At 43.5% G+C, this 15,031-nt stretch overlaps 1 protein-coding gene across 21 annotated transcripts in view; it reads left to right on the top strand.

Moving 5' to 3' along the window:
* The first annotated feature begins 8,834 nt into the window (after window positions 1-8,834).
* Window positions 8,835-15,031, top strand: part of LOC109890001 (ankyrin-3-like) — a 164,023-nt gene continuing 157,826 nt past the window's right edge. For 9 of the 21 annotated variants that reach the window (XM_031823661.1, XM_031823659.1, XM_031823644.1 and 6 more), the window contains exon 1: window positions 8,835-9,485. In XM_031823661.1, the coding sequence (XP_031679521.1) occupies window positions 9,420-9,485 (66 nt within the window). In that variant the 5' untranslated portion in view covers window positions 8,835-9,419. The remainder of the gene's footprint in view (window positions 9,486-15,031) is intronic. The other 12 variants (XM_031823650.1, XM_031823651.1, XM_031823656.1 and 9 more) reach the window with 3 other exon arrangements.

The following is a 15,031-nucleotide window of genomic DNA, read 5'->3' as shown; positions in this document are numbered from 1 at the left end:
CTGCAATTCTACACATTTTGCCATGGGGCAGAGAGAAAAAGTAGCAGTTTTATAGCTAACCCCCTGCAATTCTACACATTTTGCCATGGGGCAGAGAGAAAAAGTAGCAGTTTTATAGCTAACCCCCTGCAATTCTACACATTTTGCCATGGGGCAGAGAGAAAAAGTAGCAGTTTTATAGCTAACCCCCTGCAATTCTACACATTTTGCCATGAGGCTGAGAGAAAATGTTGCAGTTTTAAAGTACATTTCCTGCTATTCTACACATTTTGCAATGAGGCTGAGAGAAAATGGTTGTAGTTTTAACCCTTTAACTGTCTCTTCTGGCCACATCGATGCGTGCGCATCATTTCCGTGACGTTGTCAGCCAATACCCCAATGCCCCCCCCCCCCAAAAGTGTTTTCTTGAATTTCAAATGATCCAGGTTCAATCGCATTGAAGTACTACATTTTGAGATAAGAAATGACAGTGTTTTTTAGTACTATTATATGCATTTTTCCTATTACAGGCATTGCTTTATATGCAATCTTTAGTCTGAATATTGATTTATTGACCCCATGGGGAATTAAATGTGTTTTAACCCATTTATGTTGCATAATAAACAGTAGTATGTTATCAACAATTCAATCATATTTTTCACCAAAGTAAATATTTAACAAAGGAAATACCTGGAGGGTGCTCTCAACCCTGATCCTCGGGGCCCTACGCCTTGCGGGGGTGTGTGGTACACCAGTGACGGTATCAAGTGTTTGCTCCTGTTTTCCTGTGGAGGTAGTGTTTATGAATGGCTATAAAGGTTGTCGTCTAGCCCAATCAATACATTGAGAACTAGGAAATATATCTCAGCGTTATCTAGCCCTGTGGTTCCCAACCAGGTCTACTTGGACCCCTGGGAGTACTTGGCCTAAAATGCACATGAGGGGGTTAGTGGTGGTCAGTGCCGTTTAATATGAGGGAGGACAATTTATTTTTCATGAGCTTGGCCTTATTTTTTTTCTATTACAGCAGATTGGATGACTCTCATTCATATTCCATTCACCCAGTTCAATGTAACAGTGATTTAGGCTGCTACATGATCCTCAAATTTTCCCTATACCAATCATGAGGTTGCTACAACCTAGCCTATGAATGAAAGTTTACAACGTAGGTGCACATAGGTCGAGAGACAAATTTAAGTTGACAGACAGTGACATTCAATACATCCTTGCACACTCTTGCCTGCATCTAGCTGATATAGAGTGTAATAATTAGTTCAACAGTTGCAAACAAGCGTTTCAATTGGACAAATTCAGTTATGTTTATCCCCATTTTGTTCCGTTTGCTTGCGTTTAAGAAACATTTTTCAACAGGAAATAAATGTATTTGTTCAAAACTGTTCAACTATTGCCTTTCTCTCTTTTTGAGTCAACTACTCACCACATTTTATACACTGCAGTGCTAGCTAGCTGTAGCGTATGCTTTCAGTGCTATGTTAATTCTCTGATTCTTTGACAACATGTCAGTTCATGCTGCAAGAGCTCTGATAGACTGGAGGACGTCCTCCGGAGAAGGTCATAATTACTGTGTACGTCTATGGAAGGGGGTGAGAACCATGAGCCTCCGAGGTTTTGTATTGAAGTCAATGTACCCAGAGGAGGATGGAAGCTAGCTGTTCTCCGGCTACACCATGGTGCTACCCTACAGAGTGCTGTTGAGGCTTCTGTAGACCCTCTTTGCAACTGGTCTGGCCTAATCAATACTTTCAGAACTAGGAAATATGTCTCAGCGTCGTCAAGCTATACTCAATAGTTACTCAATACTTTCAGAACAGCAGGAAACCTCCTCACCCTAACAGTGTTCTGTATTTTTTCAATTCTCAGACAGTAGGTAGTTGGATTTATCATCAATTTTCACCTTTTTGGCATCCCAATGATTTGCATCTGGAATATGACTTCCTGTTTCTCAGCTGTCAAGGGATACTCAAAATAATAGTTTTTCTACCACAACTGGAGTTGTTCATATGCCAATATCCAGGAAAGTACCTTTTTTGGTTACTTTTCCCCTTTGTTTATGGAACTTCAGTACACGTTCCCCAGGCCTGTCTAATCCCCTCACCTGCTGCCATTTTGGAAGGCAGTGAGGCAGACAGTTCTATGCTGTTCCTCTTGGCACCTCTGACACTGGGAGACTGTAGAGTACAGTCAGTGTGATGCTGTACATTGCTGAGTCAGCTGAGTGCACGGTTTTCCTGGTCCCAGATCTGTTTGGATAATTTAGGCATAGAGATCCTATTGAAGTGTTCTAATTCGTAATTCTATTGATTCAGCCAACTCCTATGATCATTGTCATTGTCACATCCTGATCTGTTTCACCTGTCTTTGTGATTGTCTCCACCCCCTCCAGGTGTTGCCCATCTTCCCCATTATCCCCTGTGTATTTATACCTGTGTTCTCTGTTGGTTTGTTGTAAGTTCGTCTTGTTTGTCAAGTCAACCAGCATTTTTGTGTTTCAGCTCCTGCTTTTCCCAGTCAAGTTTTTTCTCTCCCTCCTGGTTTTGACCCTTGCCTGCCCCTGACCCTGAGCCTGCCTGCCGACCTGTACCTTTGCCCTACCTCTGGATTATTGACCTCTGCCTACCCTGAGCCTGCCTTCTGTCCGGTACCGCTGTCCCTACTCTGGTTTACTGACCCTTGCCTGCCTTGACCTGTCTATTGCCTGCCCCTGTTGGATTATGAAACCACTGTTAATTCGACGTTGTCTGCATCTGGGACTTACCTTCATACCTGATAGTACGAACTGTCCATGACTGACCCAGCAGACCCGGACAAGCTGCGCAGCGCCATCTCCTCCATTGGTAGGCACAAGGAATTGCTTCAATGTTTTGTGGAGGGGGGGGGGGGTTCGAACTTCATCCCTCCTCCTTCTCCTCGGATCGCTCCAAGATAACCTACCTCATCACGCTGATGTCTGGGAGGGCTCTCACCTGGGCTCCCGCTCTATGGGAACAACAGCTGGCCATGTGCGTGAGTCTGGAGGGGTTCATAGGAGTGGTGAGGAAGGTTTTTGATGCCCCGTTCTCTGGGAGAGAAGCCGCCCGGAAGCTAATCCGGCTCCGTGTGTGCTAAGACGCCTGCAGTGTGGCCGAATATGCAGTGGATTTCCGCATGTTGGCAGTGGAGAATGAGTGGAACCTGGAAGCACTGTTCGACATGTTCCTGTACAGCGTCTCGGAGGAGGTTAAGGATGAGCTTGCTGCACGAGAGTTACTCACGGATCTTGACTCCCTCATCGCTTTGACGATCTGTATTGATGGGCGATTGCGGGCAAGGCGGGTGGAGAGAAAATTTGATTTCGCTCGCACGTCCAGGGATTTCACCTTGCCTCTGAGTCATCCCAGATGTCCCTGACAGTCCCATTGCCGAGAGCAGGTTGAGTCACCCATAACACCACTCCCATCAACCTACATGTGTCAGGGAATAACCACTGCCTGTCCTTCACCATCCCTGGTCCCATATATGTCTGGATTTCATCACAGGTCTCCCCCTGTCTGAGGGCAACACTGCCATCCTGACTGTGGTCGACCAGTTTTCCAAAGCCGCCCACTTCATTTCTCTCCCCAAACTACCCTCGGCCAAGGAGACGGCCCAGCTTATGGAGCAGCACATCTTCCGGACTCAAGGTGGACATGGTCTACGACCGGCATCCACAGTTCTCGTTCTGGAAGGCGTTCTGCACGCTCATTGGGTCATCTGCCAGCCTGTCCTTTGGATTCCAACCCCAGTCCAACGGCCAGTCGGAGTGAGCCAACCAGCACTTAGAGATGACTCTTCCCTGCCTAGTCTCCGCCAACCCTACCACCTGGAGTCTGGTATGGGTTGAGTACGCTCACAGCACCCTTCCTTGCTCTGCCACGGGTCACTTGCCCTTCAAGTGTTCCTTGGGATATCAGATTCCACTCTTCCCGAGCAAGAGGAGGAAGTCGGCAATCCCTCTGCGCAGATATTCATCTGCCACTGTCGCCATACCTGGAAGAGAGCACGGGCCTCTCTGTTGAACACCACTTCCAGGTATAGGCGACAAGCGGATTGCCACTGGACCCCTGCTCCACGCTATCAGCTCGGGCAGAGGGTGTGACTCTCCACCTGGGATCTGCCTCTCCAGGTGGAGTCCTGTAAACTTTCCCTCCTTTTCATCGGCCCTTTCCCCATCTCTAGAGTCATTAGCCCCACTGCTGTTTGTCTTTTGTTACCCCGTACCCTCCGTATTCACCCTACTTTCCATGGGTCTAGAATTCTAGGGGTGGCAGGCAGCCTAGTGGTTAGAGCGTCGGCCTAGTAACCGAAAGGTTGCAAGATCGAATCTCCGAGCTGACTAGGTAAAAATCTGTCATTCTGCCCCTGAACAAGGCACTTAACCCACTGTTCCTAGGCTGTCATTGAAAATAAGAATGTAAAATGAGAAGTAACTTTGAAGGCTGCTCAGGAAAGCAGTCTTTCTGCATGCTGAACATAATAATGCATGACTGTCCTATGGGGAAATACAAGAAAATCAATGGTACCTTTTTCATGTTTGCTTGTTGTATTAATTTACACACTACAGCCAGAACCTTTTTGATTCATACAGAGTGACGAACCAAAGTCAAGTTTTTAGAACAATAGTCGGAACAATGACATACAACAACAGATCAACTTGTCGAGAAATATGTTTTATGGGCTCATATTTACTGGCTTTCACGTTGGGATGAATTTCATGAGCAGCTTATATGATCTTATCACTGACTATAAATGTTACTGAACAGGTTCTTAACAACCAGGAATTGTGTGGAGGATTTTGCAGAGATCTGAAGCTCAGGGGAAGCTCAGTATGGCGAGAACTGGAGATGTTTGTACTTTGACCATTGTGTGTATGCATGTGTTTATGTGTGTGTTGATCTGCATGCATTTGTGTGATTTTCTCAATTATGTAAGCTACTGTATGATGATGCGTTTTGACCCTTGTCAGTCTTCTGTGCCGTGCAGGCTTGGAGGGAACTTGAAACACAACAGTACTTGGTGAAGCCTCCTTTGTGCCGATGCCAAAAGCATAGTCGTGGGTTACCATATTGTTCATCAACCAGTCTTGAGCAAATGCATTCTGACTTATTAGAACATCTAAGGTGGCTGCAGGTTTCCTCCTCTCCTCTCTAACTATTATGTAGCTCATCATGTATCATTAATGAGTGCGTACATAAGTCATCCAGTATCGTTGAGAGCTGAGCTAATGGTCCTCAGTGTGCTCCTCTAACAGTCTGTAACTGTACCTTTTTATCAGCAGGGAAACACTTGTCAAGGAGTGACTTTCTTAGTGGGGAAAGTAGGTCTGAGTTTAACCTGCCTTGTGTTTAACTCTCTGACAGAGGCAAATGAACTCCTCGGCTGTAAAGAGCGCTAGCAGCTACAGTAATAGAGCTGTGTGAAGGGAGTGGGAGAGAGGTAGGCTGTACCTCTCTGGAGGAGCTGAGGAGCTGTGAAGGTGTGGAGGTGATGGAGTATGTGGGGGGTCTACCTGTCCTAATATTGTTAGACTATATCTGGAAGCCTTTCTGTCCCTGCTAGCTCTGCAGCTGAACCGTTTCCAGGGTTTCCAAGGGAAGTGCCATCAGATTTGACTTGAACTGCCATTTTCTTGGTCAAAGCCCTTTTCCCTGATTTCATTCACATTTATGTCGCTTAGGTTTTAACACCTCACAAAAGAAACACAAGGTCTTAGATCAATGTGTGCACCATGTCAAATCTTAAAGACATGCCATCTAATCAATACAATAAGTACTGTACAGATATAGGATCTTAATTTGATCACCCTTTTGCAGGAGAACTTTCCTGAAAGGCAGGACATTTTAAACGTGTAGTGTATTTGAGGTTTAAATAGGCTTATATAGTTTATAATTTCCACTTAGAAATTTCAGTCTTGATTTCCCCTTATGAAAAATGTGTCCACCACTACAAAAATGTCCATTATTATAATCCACATAATAATTCACATTTCCTGTTCCACCTGGATTATTTTCCTGCTGTAGGAGACTTGTTCAAATTAAGATCCTAGATCTCTATGTACTGCCAAGAAGTCATTCATCTAAGTAAAAGGACACAATGTCTCTGCCAAACAGCAGATAAAAGAGTTAACTAATTAGTGCCAATGAAGTGCCACCTTGGCCAATATTTGAGGTTCTCAGTACAGCTTTATGGGTCTTTTAAAAAGGGAGATATTTCATTAATTTGCTTACGAAGCCATAATAAACAAGATGCAGTGGTTGCAGTTGCCTTTAGAGAGCCATCTGCTTTTCTATGTTAACACAGAAAAATTATAGTAGCTGAACAAAATTAATCAAAAGAAATGTCAGATTAATATGGATTTCAGATAAGTGCAATTTAAGTGCATGTTAAACAAGCCATCTAAATATGAGATTGTTTTGTTGTTGATTGTGCACTGACATCCTCATTGACTTCAGGTTAGGTGAGCTGATTCATTTGAGTTTCATTGGGAGAATACAGTTAATCTTGTGTGATGATTGATTTGTAGGGAGAGCTTTTATTGTATTGAGCCCCTCCAGTCAGTGTTGACTTCAGGCGGTGAAATCCCCTAGTGGGATGTCTGCACCAATCTGCCTGAGTATCCATGGATCGATCTCTGGGCTTCGTTCTAAGCATGACGGATGGGAGAGGAGACTTCGTTGGAGTGGTATGGCTAAGTTTAATGATAACAGCGCACGCTCACAGCTTATGGGATACCTGCATTCAACCGAAATGTGTCCTCCACATTTAACTCATTCCACATTTAACCTTTGGTTACTGGTCCAACACTCGGACCACTAGGCTACGATCATATGGATGCACTGTTTGATTGGAGTAACTCTATGTCTCTATCAGACCTACAGTATATGTTGTGTTTTGGTGTGTGGGAAAGACTGTATATTCTATATAGGGGTAAAGAAAAGGATGAAAAACTACAATGGCCTCCCGACAGGCTAAGACATGTAGTGAGGATGTTTTGTTTGTGTGATGGCACACTGTGACCAGTAGAGGGCAGACAGGAGAGTCAGCATAGAAGTGAGGGCACTCCCATCCACAACCAGAATTAAAGAGCAGCAGTACCATGTGACTGAATATATATAATAAATGATCATGACTACTGTAATCAATTACACATGTATTTAAACATTACGCAATATTTAACATGATGATCCCCTTTAATTTGTGCCACATCATACAATCCACATGTAATGACCTCTAAATCATATACTGGTCGGTCAACTTAAAAATGAATATTTCCATATAGATAATGTACCATGTAGTTTTGATAATCTCCTTCCTTTTGAGCAGAGAGGAGTCCGTCTATATTGGAGGGAGTCGTTTAGAGACGGCCTACTCAGTCTGTATGTAGATTAGTCTCCCTGTCTGTCTCTGTATTCCTTTCCAGCCTGCCACGTTATCTGAGGGTGCTGCGCTGATTCCGCAACGCCAAGCTCTCACAGGATTACTGCTGTGGGGAAAAATCACCCTTTTGAAATGGAAATGAACATCAAAAACATAAAACCACGTAAAATCATGGGTGCGTATATGTGAGTGCCTGCAGGTATAGGTAAACTGCCAGATGTATAGTTAACATGCATCTTCTGCCAGTAAAATACAATTTGCTTTAAGAACTGGATGTTACTCAATAAGAGTAATTACTGGCCTTACGGCAAAATCAATAACCCCTAGTCCGTCTCCCTTGGCATGGACTCAGTAAGAGAGGCCACGCCCTTTGACATTAAAACAGTGACAGAGGTAAGATTATCGTCCAAAACACGGTGTAACCCAACCCCTTTCCCTAATTCTGTCTGTTTTCCTTTCCACCTGAGCTCAGGTCAGCCACAATCTGGATGTAGCTGGCTCTGTGGGTAGAGGAGCGAGGTGGAGAGGGAGATGCTAGTGGTGGTGGCATTATGTCTGGTGTTGTTGTTGAGGGATGGCAGCTCAGTGTTGGCACACTCCCTCTGCTGGTGTAGTGTTTGTGATTAGGGGAGCATGGCTGGTGGCCGACGGTGGAGACTGTAGTAGAGTCACAACCCAGAATAATGAACCTGCTGTTTACTGCCCACTGAAGGAGAACAATCACAACAAACCTATCTCTCTTGCTATCTCTCTCTCTCTCTCTCTCTCCTTTTCCCTCTCACTCTGTCACTTTCACTCTCCTCTGAGCCTGTGTATTTTTCTCCCTACCTTTTCTCTCATCACGCTCTTTATTTCTCTGTTACCTGGGACTTTGTTTTCTCCTTTCTCTCCGTTTCTCCTGTCTCAAATATGGCCTTCTTGAGGTTAAGAGGGTGCGGCCCCTCTTTCTTTCTCTTTCACTCTCTCTCTCTCTCTGTCTCTCCCTCTCTCTCAAGATGTTTTGTTATATGAACATTGCCTCCTGTTGTGGTCTGAGAGAGGGTGGGCTGTCTCTCTCTCCAGTGCTCTCCTCAGTAAGCTGATCCTGCTGGCACAGGGTGTGGGGAGACTTCCTTTTCTGGAAGGACCTGATGCGTCATGTTAATGATCCGCTCCTCACTCCTCTCTCCCCAGCCTGCCAAAGGAGCAGGGTTCTCATTTGATATCGCAGCCCCGTCTGGGAACAACATAAGCAGCCTCTTACCGCTCAGGAAGCACTCAACGCTGGAGTCAACCGTCCACTGATCATTTGGCTCTCTGTGTTCTCTGTCTAGCTTTGTTTAGCTCTCTTTCTCTCTCTCTCTCTCTCTCTCTCTCTCTCTCTCTCTCTCTCTCACTGTTCTCTCTCTCTGTAACTGTGTGGATCACGCCCCCACTTCTCTCTCTCTTGCGTGAGCTCTCTGTCTCTCACTAACTCCCTCACTCCCTCACCCATCTCTCCCTCTCTCTCTCTCTCCCTTTCTCTCTCTCACTCTCCCTCACCCTCAATCAGTTTCTCCATCAGCTTCAGTCAGACTAGAAGGGAGTTGGAGGCTACTGGGTCTACTGTCAGATAGGCAGCACTAGATCCAACAACCCACAGGATTATTTACCTTTAAAGGAATATACTCTTTTTCTTGATTCTACCTCTTGCCTTTCTGTCTTCCTTCATCAACATCCACATCCTACTCTTACTCTTCTTCCTCCTCCCCCTCGTCCTCCTCCTGCCTTTCTTTCTCCTGCTTCCACACCCTGCCTCTGAGTGTGTTGGAGAGAGGCACCGTTCGCGCGTCAAAGCGGTTCGAGTGGACCTCAGTGTGAGTGTGAGTGTGTGAGTGTATGTGTGTGTGTGAGCCTCTCCAGTCCACTCTCTCTCTCAGTGGAACAGCCCTTTTTAAATGGACTTTTATATTGGTTTGAGACTTTATCACCACTGAAAGCAACACCACTACCGAAGCACTACTGTACATGTTGGAATAAAAACAGATCAGAAGATCTTTAGTCCCAAGATGAGTGAGGAAGCTAAAGATAAAACCACTGGCAAACCAGCGCATCGTAAGAAGAAAGGCAAAAAGGTATGTAAAGGAACCAGCTTTTGGTTGTCTTTGTAAAAGCTGTGAAATGTGTTTGTATGCAGTGGTTGGTTTACACAAATGACTCCTGCTAGTTGTTTGTCTGGGATTTTAGAGTAAGTTTAATGAGATCAAAGTGGTTTGTTTCATAAAAAAACAAGCCTCAAGTAGGATGGTGTGTGTGTCTTCACGCGTGTTCCTGCACGTTAACTTTGGTTAGACATTTGGAGAATGGAAAAATACTTTTGTTTGTTTCTTGTTTCTTCAATGCAGAGATCATAAAATGTTAATAAATACATAGACGTATTCAACAACAGAACATATTTTACAAAGCAGTTCTGCATATAATTGTTTTAGTGTGTGTGTGTGTGTGTGTGTGTGTGTGTGTGTGTGTGTGTGTGTGTGTGTGTGTGTGTGTGTGTGTGTGTGTGTGTGTGTGTGTGTGTGTGTGTGTGTGTGTGTGTGTGTGTGTTTGTTGTAGTGTGTATTTGACTCACCAGGAATGCAAAGCCATCATGAAAGGTCTGACTCACAAATCACTCATCGTGACCACTGGTTGCTCTGGTATTTCCAGTGCACCTGATGATCTAAAGCAGCCTCATTATTACCTAAGCAGCCACTGTAAGGATGAAGGGGTAGGGACAGCCTCAGGGTTTGGGTGGAGGGAAGAATCCATCGTTGTTTCTCTTCAACGTCGTCAATGTGAGTCCACTGCTGTACTTCTGACACTGTCCTTCTGTCCCCAGAGGCCGTGATCAAGCCTTTGGATTAAAGGTGTTCTTAGGCACAGCACAGTGTTTCTGTCATGAAAGACAATATGTTTTTGCGAGTGTGTGTGTATGTGTGTTTGTAAGCAGTACTAAGTGCTGTTGTGCTGTGCTGTGCTTCTGGGGCTCTGTTGTTTTGTCAATGGGGTAAGCCCATGATAAATAGGATGCAGCAGGTTTCACTGATCCCTACAGGGCAGGACAGAGTGGAGGCCTTGGCCTGGGGCCGGAGGCAGGGGACTGGAGACCAGGATAGGGGAAAGGCTAGAGGATTAGGGAAGCTTTGAGGGTATGGCTTTGAACAGGGGACCGGGCAGGGTTATCAGGTTGGGAGAATTGTTTTGGTATGAATATTTTGGCAGGGCCATGGCTGATACTGGGATGAAGTAAGTTCCTTTGTTGCCCCCCAATATCCCTTAGTGGTTGATGTGAGAACTGATATCACTCTGCTTTGGTTTAATCATACATCAAATTGTTGTTTTTGTCCCCAAAATACATGCAGCCACATGGGAACAAAATTCGGCTGGCATTCTTCTTGCTCCCTCTAGGATGCGCATATCAATTGCACACACACGCACACACACACACACACACACACACACACACACACACACACACACACACACACACACACACACACACACACACACACACACACACACACACACACATAGGGCCTCAATTTGTAAAAATCAATGGCCACAGCTCAAAGGGTTTCTAAAGCACAGAAAGTGAAAGAGCTGGTTACACAACTGAATCACAGGAAAACTCTAACCTCTCCCTTTTGAATTTCATAAATGTACCACAAAACTTTCAACCAAAAGAACAGATGGCTTGTCTGCCTAAATTCCTCTGGCCAGGTATTTGATTTGTTTCATATAAGAAGTGATGTAATGTGTAGTAATCATCACAGGAAATACTGCCCTCACAGGAAAAACACATGATTTCCTTCCGTTTTATTGTTATTGTTTAGTTTCTTATCCTCTTATGTTTGTTGTGTACTAAATATAAAAAAACTATGAAAATACAAACTTTCATGAGTTTTTTTTCCTGTGAAGCATATAGCGTTGCATTCCATGTCTGAAATGTGCCATATAAATAAAGCATGATTTGATTTGATCACATGAAAACATGTGTTTTTGGAACACTTCACATGTGAAATTCATGTGGTTTTGGAACACTCCACATGTGAAATTCATTAGGCTTTTCTGTAAGTGTGGTGTTCTATGGCTAGGAAAGCCCTTTACCTCTTGCCAACTATGCATGTCAGTAGTGCTTTGGAGACACGAGCACCTCCCTTATAGCTAGGTTGGCGTCTCTATTCAGCTACTGTATTCCACTCCTTGCCACTCCTGTCATTTGCCAAAGAGACTGAGATTGCCGAAAGGTCAGCCTCTTTGGCAAATGAAAGGAGTGGCAAGGAGTGGAATGTTAGCTAAAACTGTTACCCAGACTCAGTGGCGACCAGTCATTCAGGGCAGGTGAGGCAGAGCCCCACATATTTTGAGCCCCACAATAAATACTTTTTATTTTTTTAAATATAGTTTTTGGTCTTGCCTGTTTTGCATGTTATTTTGGCATTAATACGTGTCACATATCAGTTTGCAAACAATGTAAAAAAATATATATATAATTGAGTTAATAAAGCCGCATACAAACATGGTCTCTTTTTTTTTTTTTTTTTAACAAGGCAGCTCCAAAATGCAGGTGTTTCAGCCTAGCTCAGTGCTGGGGCACCCAGCAGAAAATACGGAGCATTGCACTGTGTTTGGCTCAGTGTTCTGTCACTCATGGGGACACTACATCACCACCAAGTCTAAGGGTAGAGCTCGAAAATTATAGTCCCTTGGGTGCTGCCATAGAGTTACATTAGAAATGCCCATCCAAGATCATTGTCCACAGATAAAATGACGTCAAATCATGTTATGTACAGTAGCTTTGATTGGACTGATCATGTCAACATCATACTTCCTAAATCTTAGCTAGCAGTCATCATCATGAATCAAGTCGACAATCTACTGGCAAATCATTTTTAATCCTTTTCATATAAAGATAAATAATGAAGAGAAATGACAGATAAAACGTATCGGTGCTCATTGGCCATTGGACATAAACATTACACAACAAGTTGGAAATCGCAAAATCAACTATGAGTGGTTTGGAAGGAATCAGTGACAGTGGCTAACTGCAAGCATTGTAAAGCAATCACTAGCCTGCTATTCAGTGGAGTGGCTGTTTGGTCCCAAATCTGGGATTAAGGGGATCTTTTCCAAGTTTAAAATGATAAGCATTCAACATTAGCCATGCTGTCAAAACAACTGTTAACTCGGAACTGCGAAAACTTGACAACTGGGAGACGGGAATAAACGAGCTCCGACTGGGAAAATACATTTTGTACGGTTATCCAACTCAGAATTGTAAATCCGGCCTCTTTCTAGAGCTACGACCTGAAGATCAATGACGTCATCATGATTCAACCTTGTTTTTTTTCCAAGTTCCCAGTTGTTTTGAAAGCACCATAAATCCTGAGAATGCCCGACTTTGATTACAAAATTTGCTCACGAAGGACTGCCATACCACCTTCCTGTTCAAGTGAGCACAGCACAACAGGGTGAGTACAAAAATGTATTGTATGCTGTTGCATAAATAATGAAATATGCCAAGGAGATACGTATATGGTAGCTAAGAAAATAATAAAAAGTGCTTGTTGTGTAGTAAGATGTTAGTTGCCCATGTGCCTCACCCTAATAATTTACCCCTATTAATTTCGCCTACTGTTCAGACTTGGTGGTGCACATGTAGCCTATAATCTGTTTTAGAGAAATGTAATCATTGATTATTGTTAGAGATTTCATTGTCTGCTTATATGCCCCCTTTATTTATCCTACGGTTCTGCTTTGGTGTACAGGGTAGAGCACTGTAAGAATGGCCCATGTTCTGAATTCTGTCGCTGTACATTTTAAAAGTGTAATATTGACTGCGTCTGTCCTAGCTCGCTCATTAATGTCTTAATCGAAATTACGGATTGCCTCTTATCTGCTTGTCGTCCCCTTATGTCATAGTTTGTACATCTCAATTGTCATTAGAAGCCACAGTTGTTTAAGCAAGTCAGCCATATCAGCTATGTTTTTTTAAAGGCAGTAAATTAGGCTGAATGAACAGACAAGGCTTCGCTGATAGCCAACTGTAGAAGCGGTAAGATGTTGGGACTGCTGTTGGGACAGCTTTATGTAGGCCGTTTGTGGACACTGTTTGTTACTGTTAAAGTGCAATTCATGTATTTTTTGTGTTGTGTTGTGTAGTGGCTTTGCTGGCATGCATCCCACTTTTCGCCACTGACCAGACTACCTCCACCTACTGCATCTAACCAGACCCGTCACTCCAAATCAGTGGAGGCTGCTGAGGGGAGGATGGCTCATAATAATGGCTGAAACGGAGGAAATGGAATGGCATCAATCACATGGAGATTTTATGTTTGATGTATTTGATGCCATTTTACTCATTCCGCTCTAGCCATTAGCACAAGCCCATCCTCCCCAATTAACGTCCCACCAACCTCCTGTGCTCCCAATGTATTCTATGGTACAAGCAAACATCCAGTAGAGCATTGATAACATCAGGACCTAAATCTAGAACATTGTCAACATTAGTCAACATTAGTCACCTCACACCTCACACACCACAGGATCCACAAATAGGCTCTACCATTGGGAGGATAATCAGTACAACTACTGGTGAACGATCTCTGATGAGGGCATGATACTGAGAATACCTTCTCTACCATATGCATACAAATGTATTCCTGTGATGGAATGTTAAAGTGTGTGTGAGCAGCAGATAAGCATGCCAGATGTGTTAATGATTGTAGCCATGGCAACTACTGTTCAGAGAGCGAGGGATATAGAGGGCGAGAGTGAGTAGAGGGAGAGTGAGCAGAGGGGGCCGGTGTTCTAGTCAACCCTGTAGCGATCAGGCCAAATATATATTTCATGAGACTCCTGATGGGAAATATTCAAGGATGCAATCAAGTACAGTATATTTTAAACGAAGGCTGCTGACTTCGACGATTATGGAAATGTTATAAATCAAACTGAAATGTAATTTGTGTCTGTGTTTGTGTGCAGCTTCAGATCCCAATGCCTGTCATTCAAATTCAAATTATGTAGGATCCTGGAGAGAACTTCAGTATAATACAGTAAAATAATGTGATTGATAAATGAAGATAACTAATATGATACTCCTCCCTTCTTCAGCATCTAGTTAGCATTTATTCAAAGTATATTCAATGTATTTCTTCATGTAAATATACTGTGCATAGGTGAAGGATGTACATACAGCTGTAGGTTTGCTCCAGACACAGCTCCTATCATTGGAGGACAGTGGGGATATCCTGGCCTGTCACCTCACATTGTAAGAGGGGACAGCAGGTAATCTGTCTGTCTCCATTGTCATGGCAATCACCCAACTCTGTGATGCTAAACTTCTGCAACTCAGTACTAGAAAGGTGTTCCTAATGCTTGGTATACTCAGTGTATAATAATAATATAATAATAATAATAATATAATAATATATGCCATTTAGCAGACGCTTTTATCCAAAGCGACTAACAATCATGCTGTATGGTTGGTTATTGTCTGACTTTGACAAAGGCAGTGACACATGGAAATATGTTTATCTATATGAGACAAAATTATGTTATTTTGTGAGGTCAAAGGTGAGGCATTGGTTTATTTAGGAAGGACAAATATGATGTAGGGGACTGGAATTACTCTGTAGAGTTT

This window comes from Oncorhynchus kisutch, linkage group LG4 (genome assembly GCF_002021735.2).
Source record: "Oncorhynchus kisutch isolate 150728-3 linkage group LG4, Okis_V2, whole genome shotgun sequence".
Taxonomy (NCBI): Eukaryota; Metazoa; Chordata; class Actinopteri; order Salmoniformes; family Salmonidae; genus Oncorhynchus; species Oncorhynchus kisutch.
Note: the sequence above shows the minus strand (reverse complement) of the source record. Positions and strands in the feature narration are given on the sequence as shown.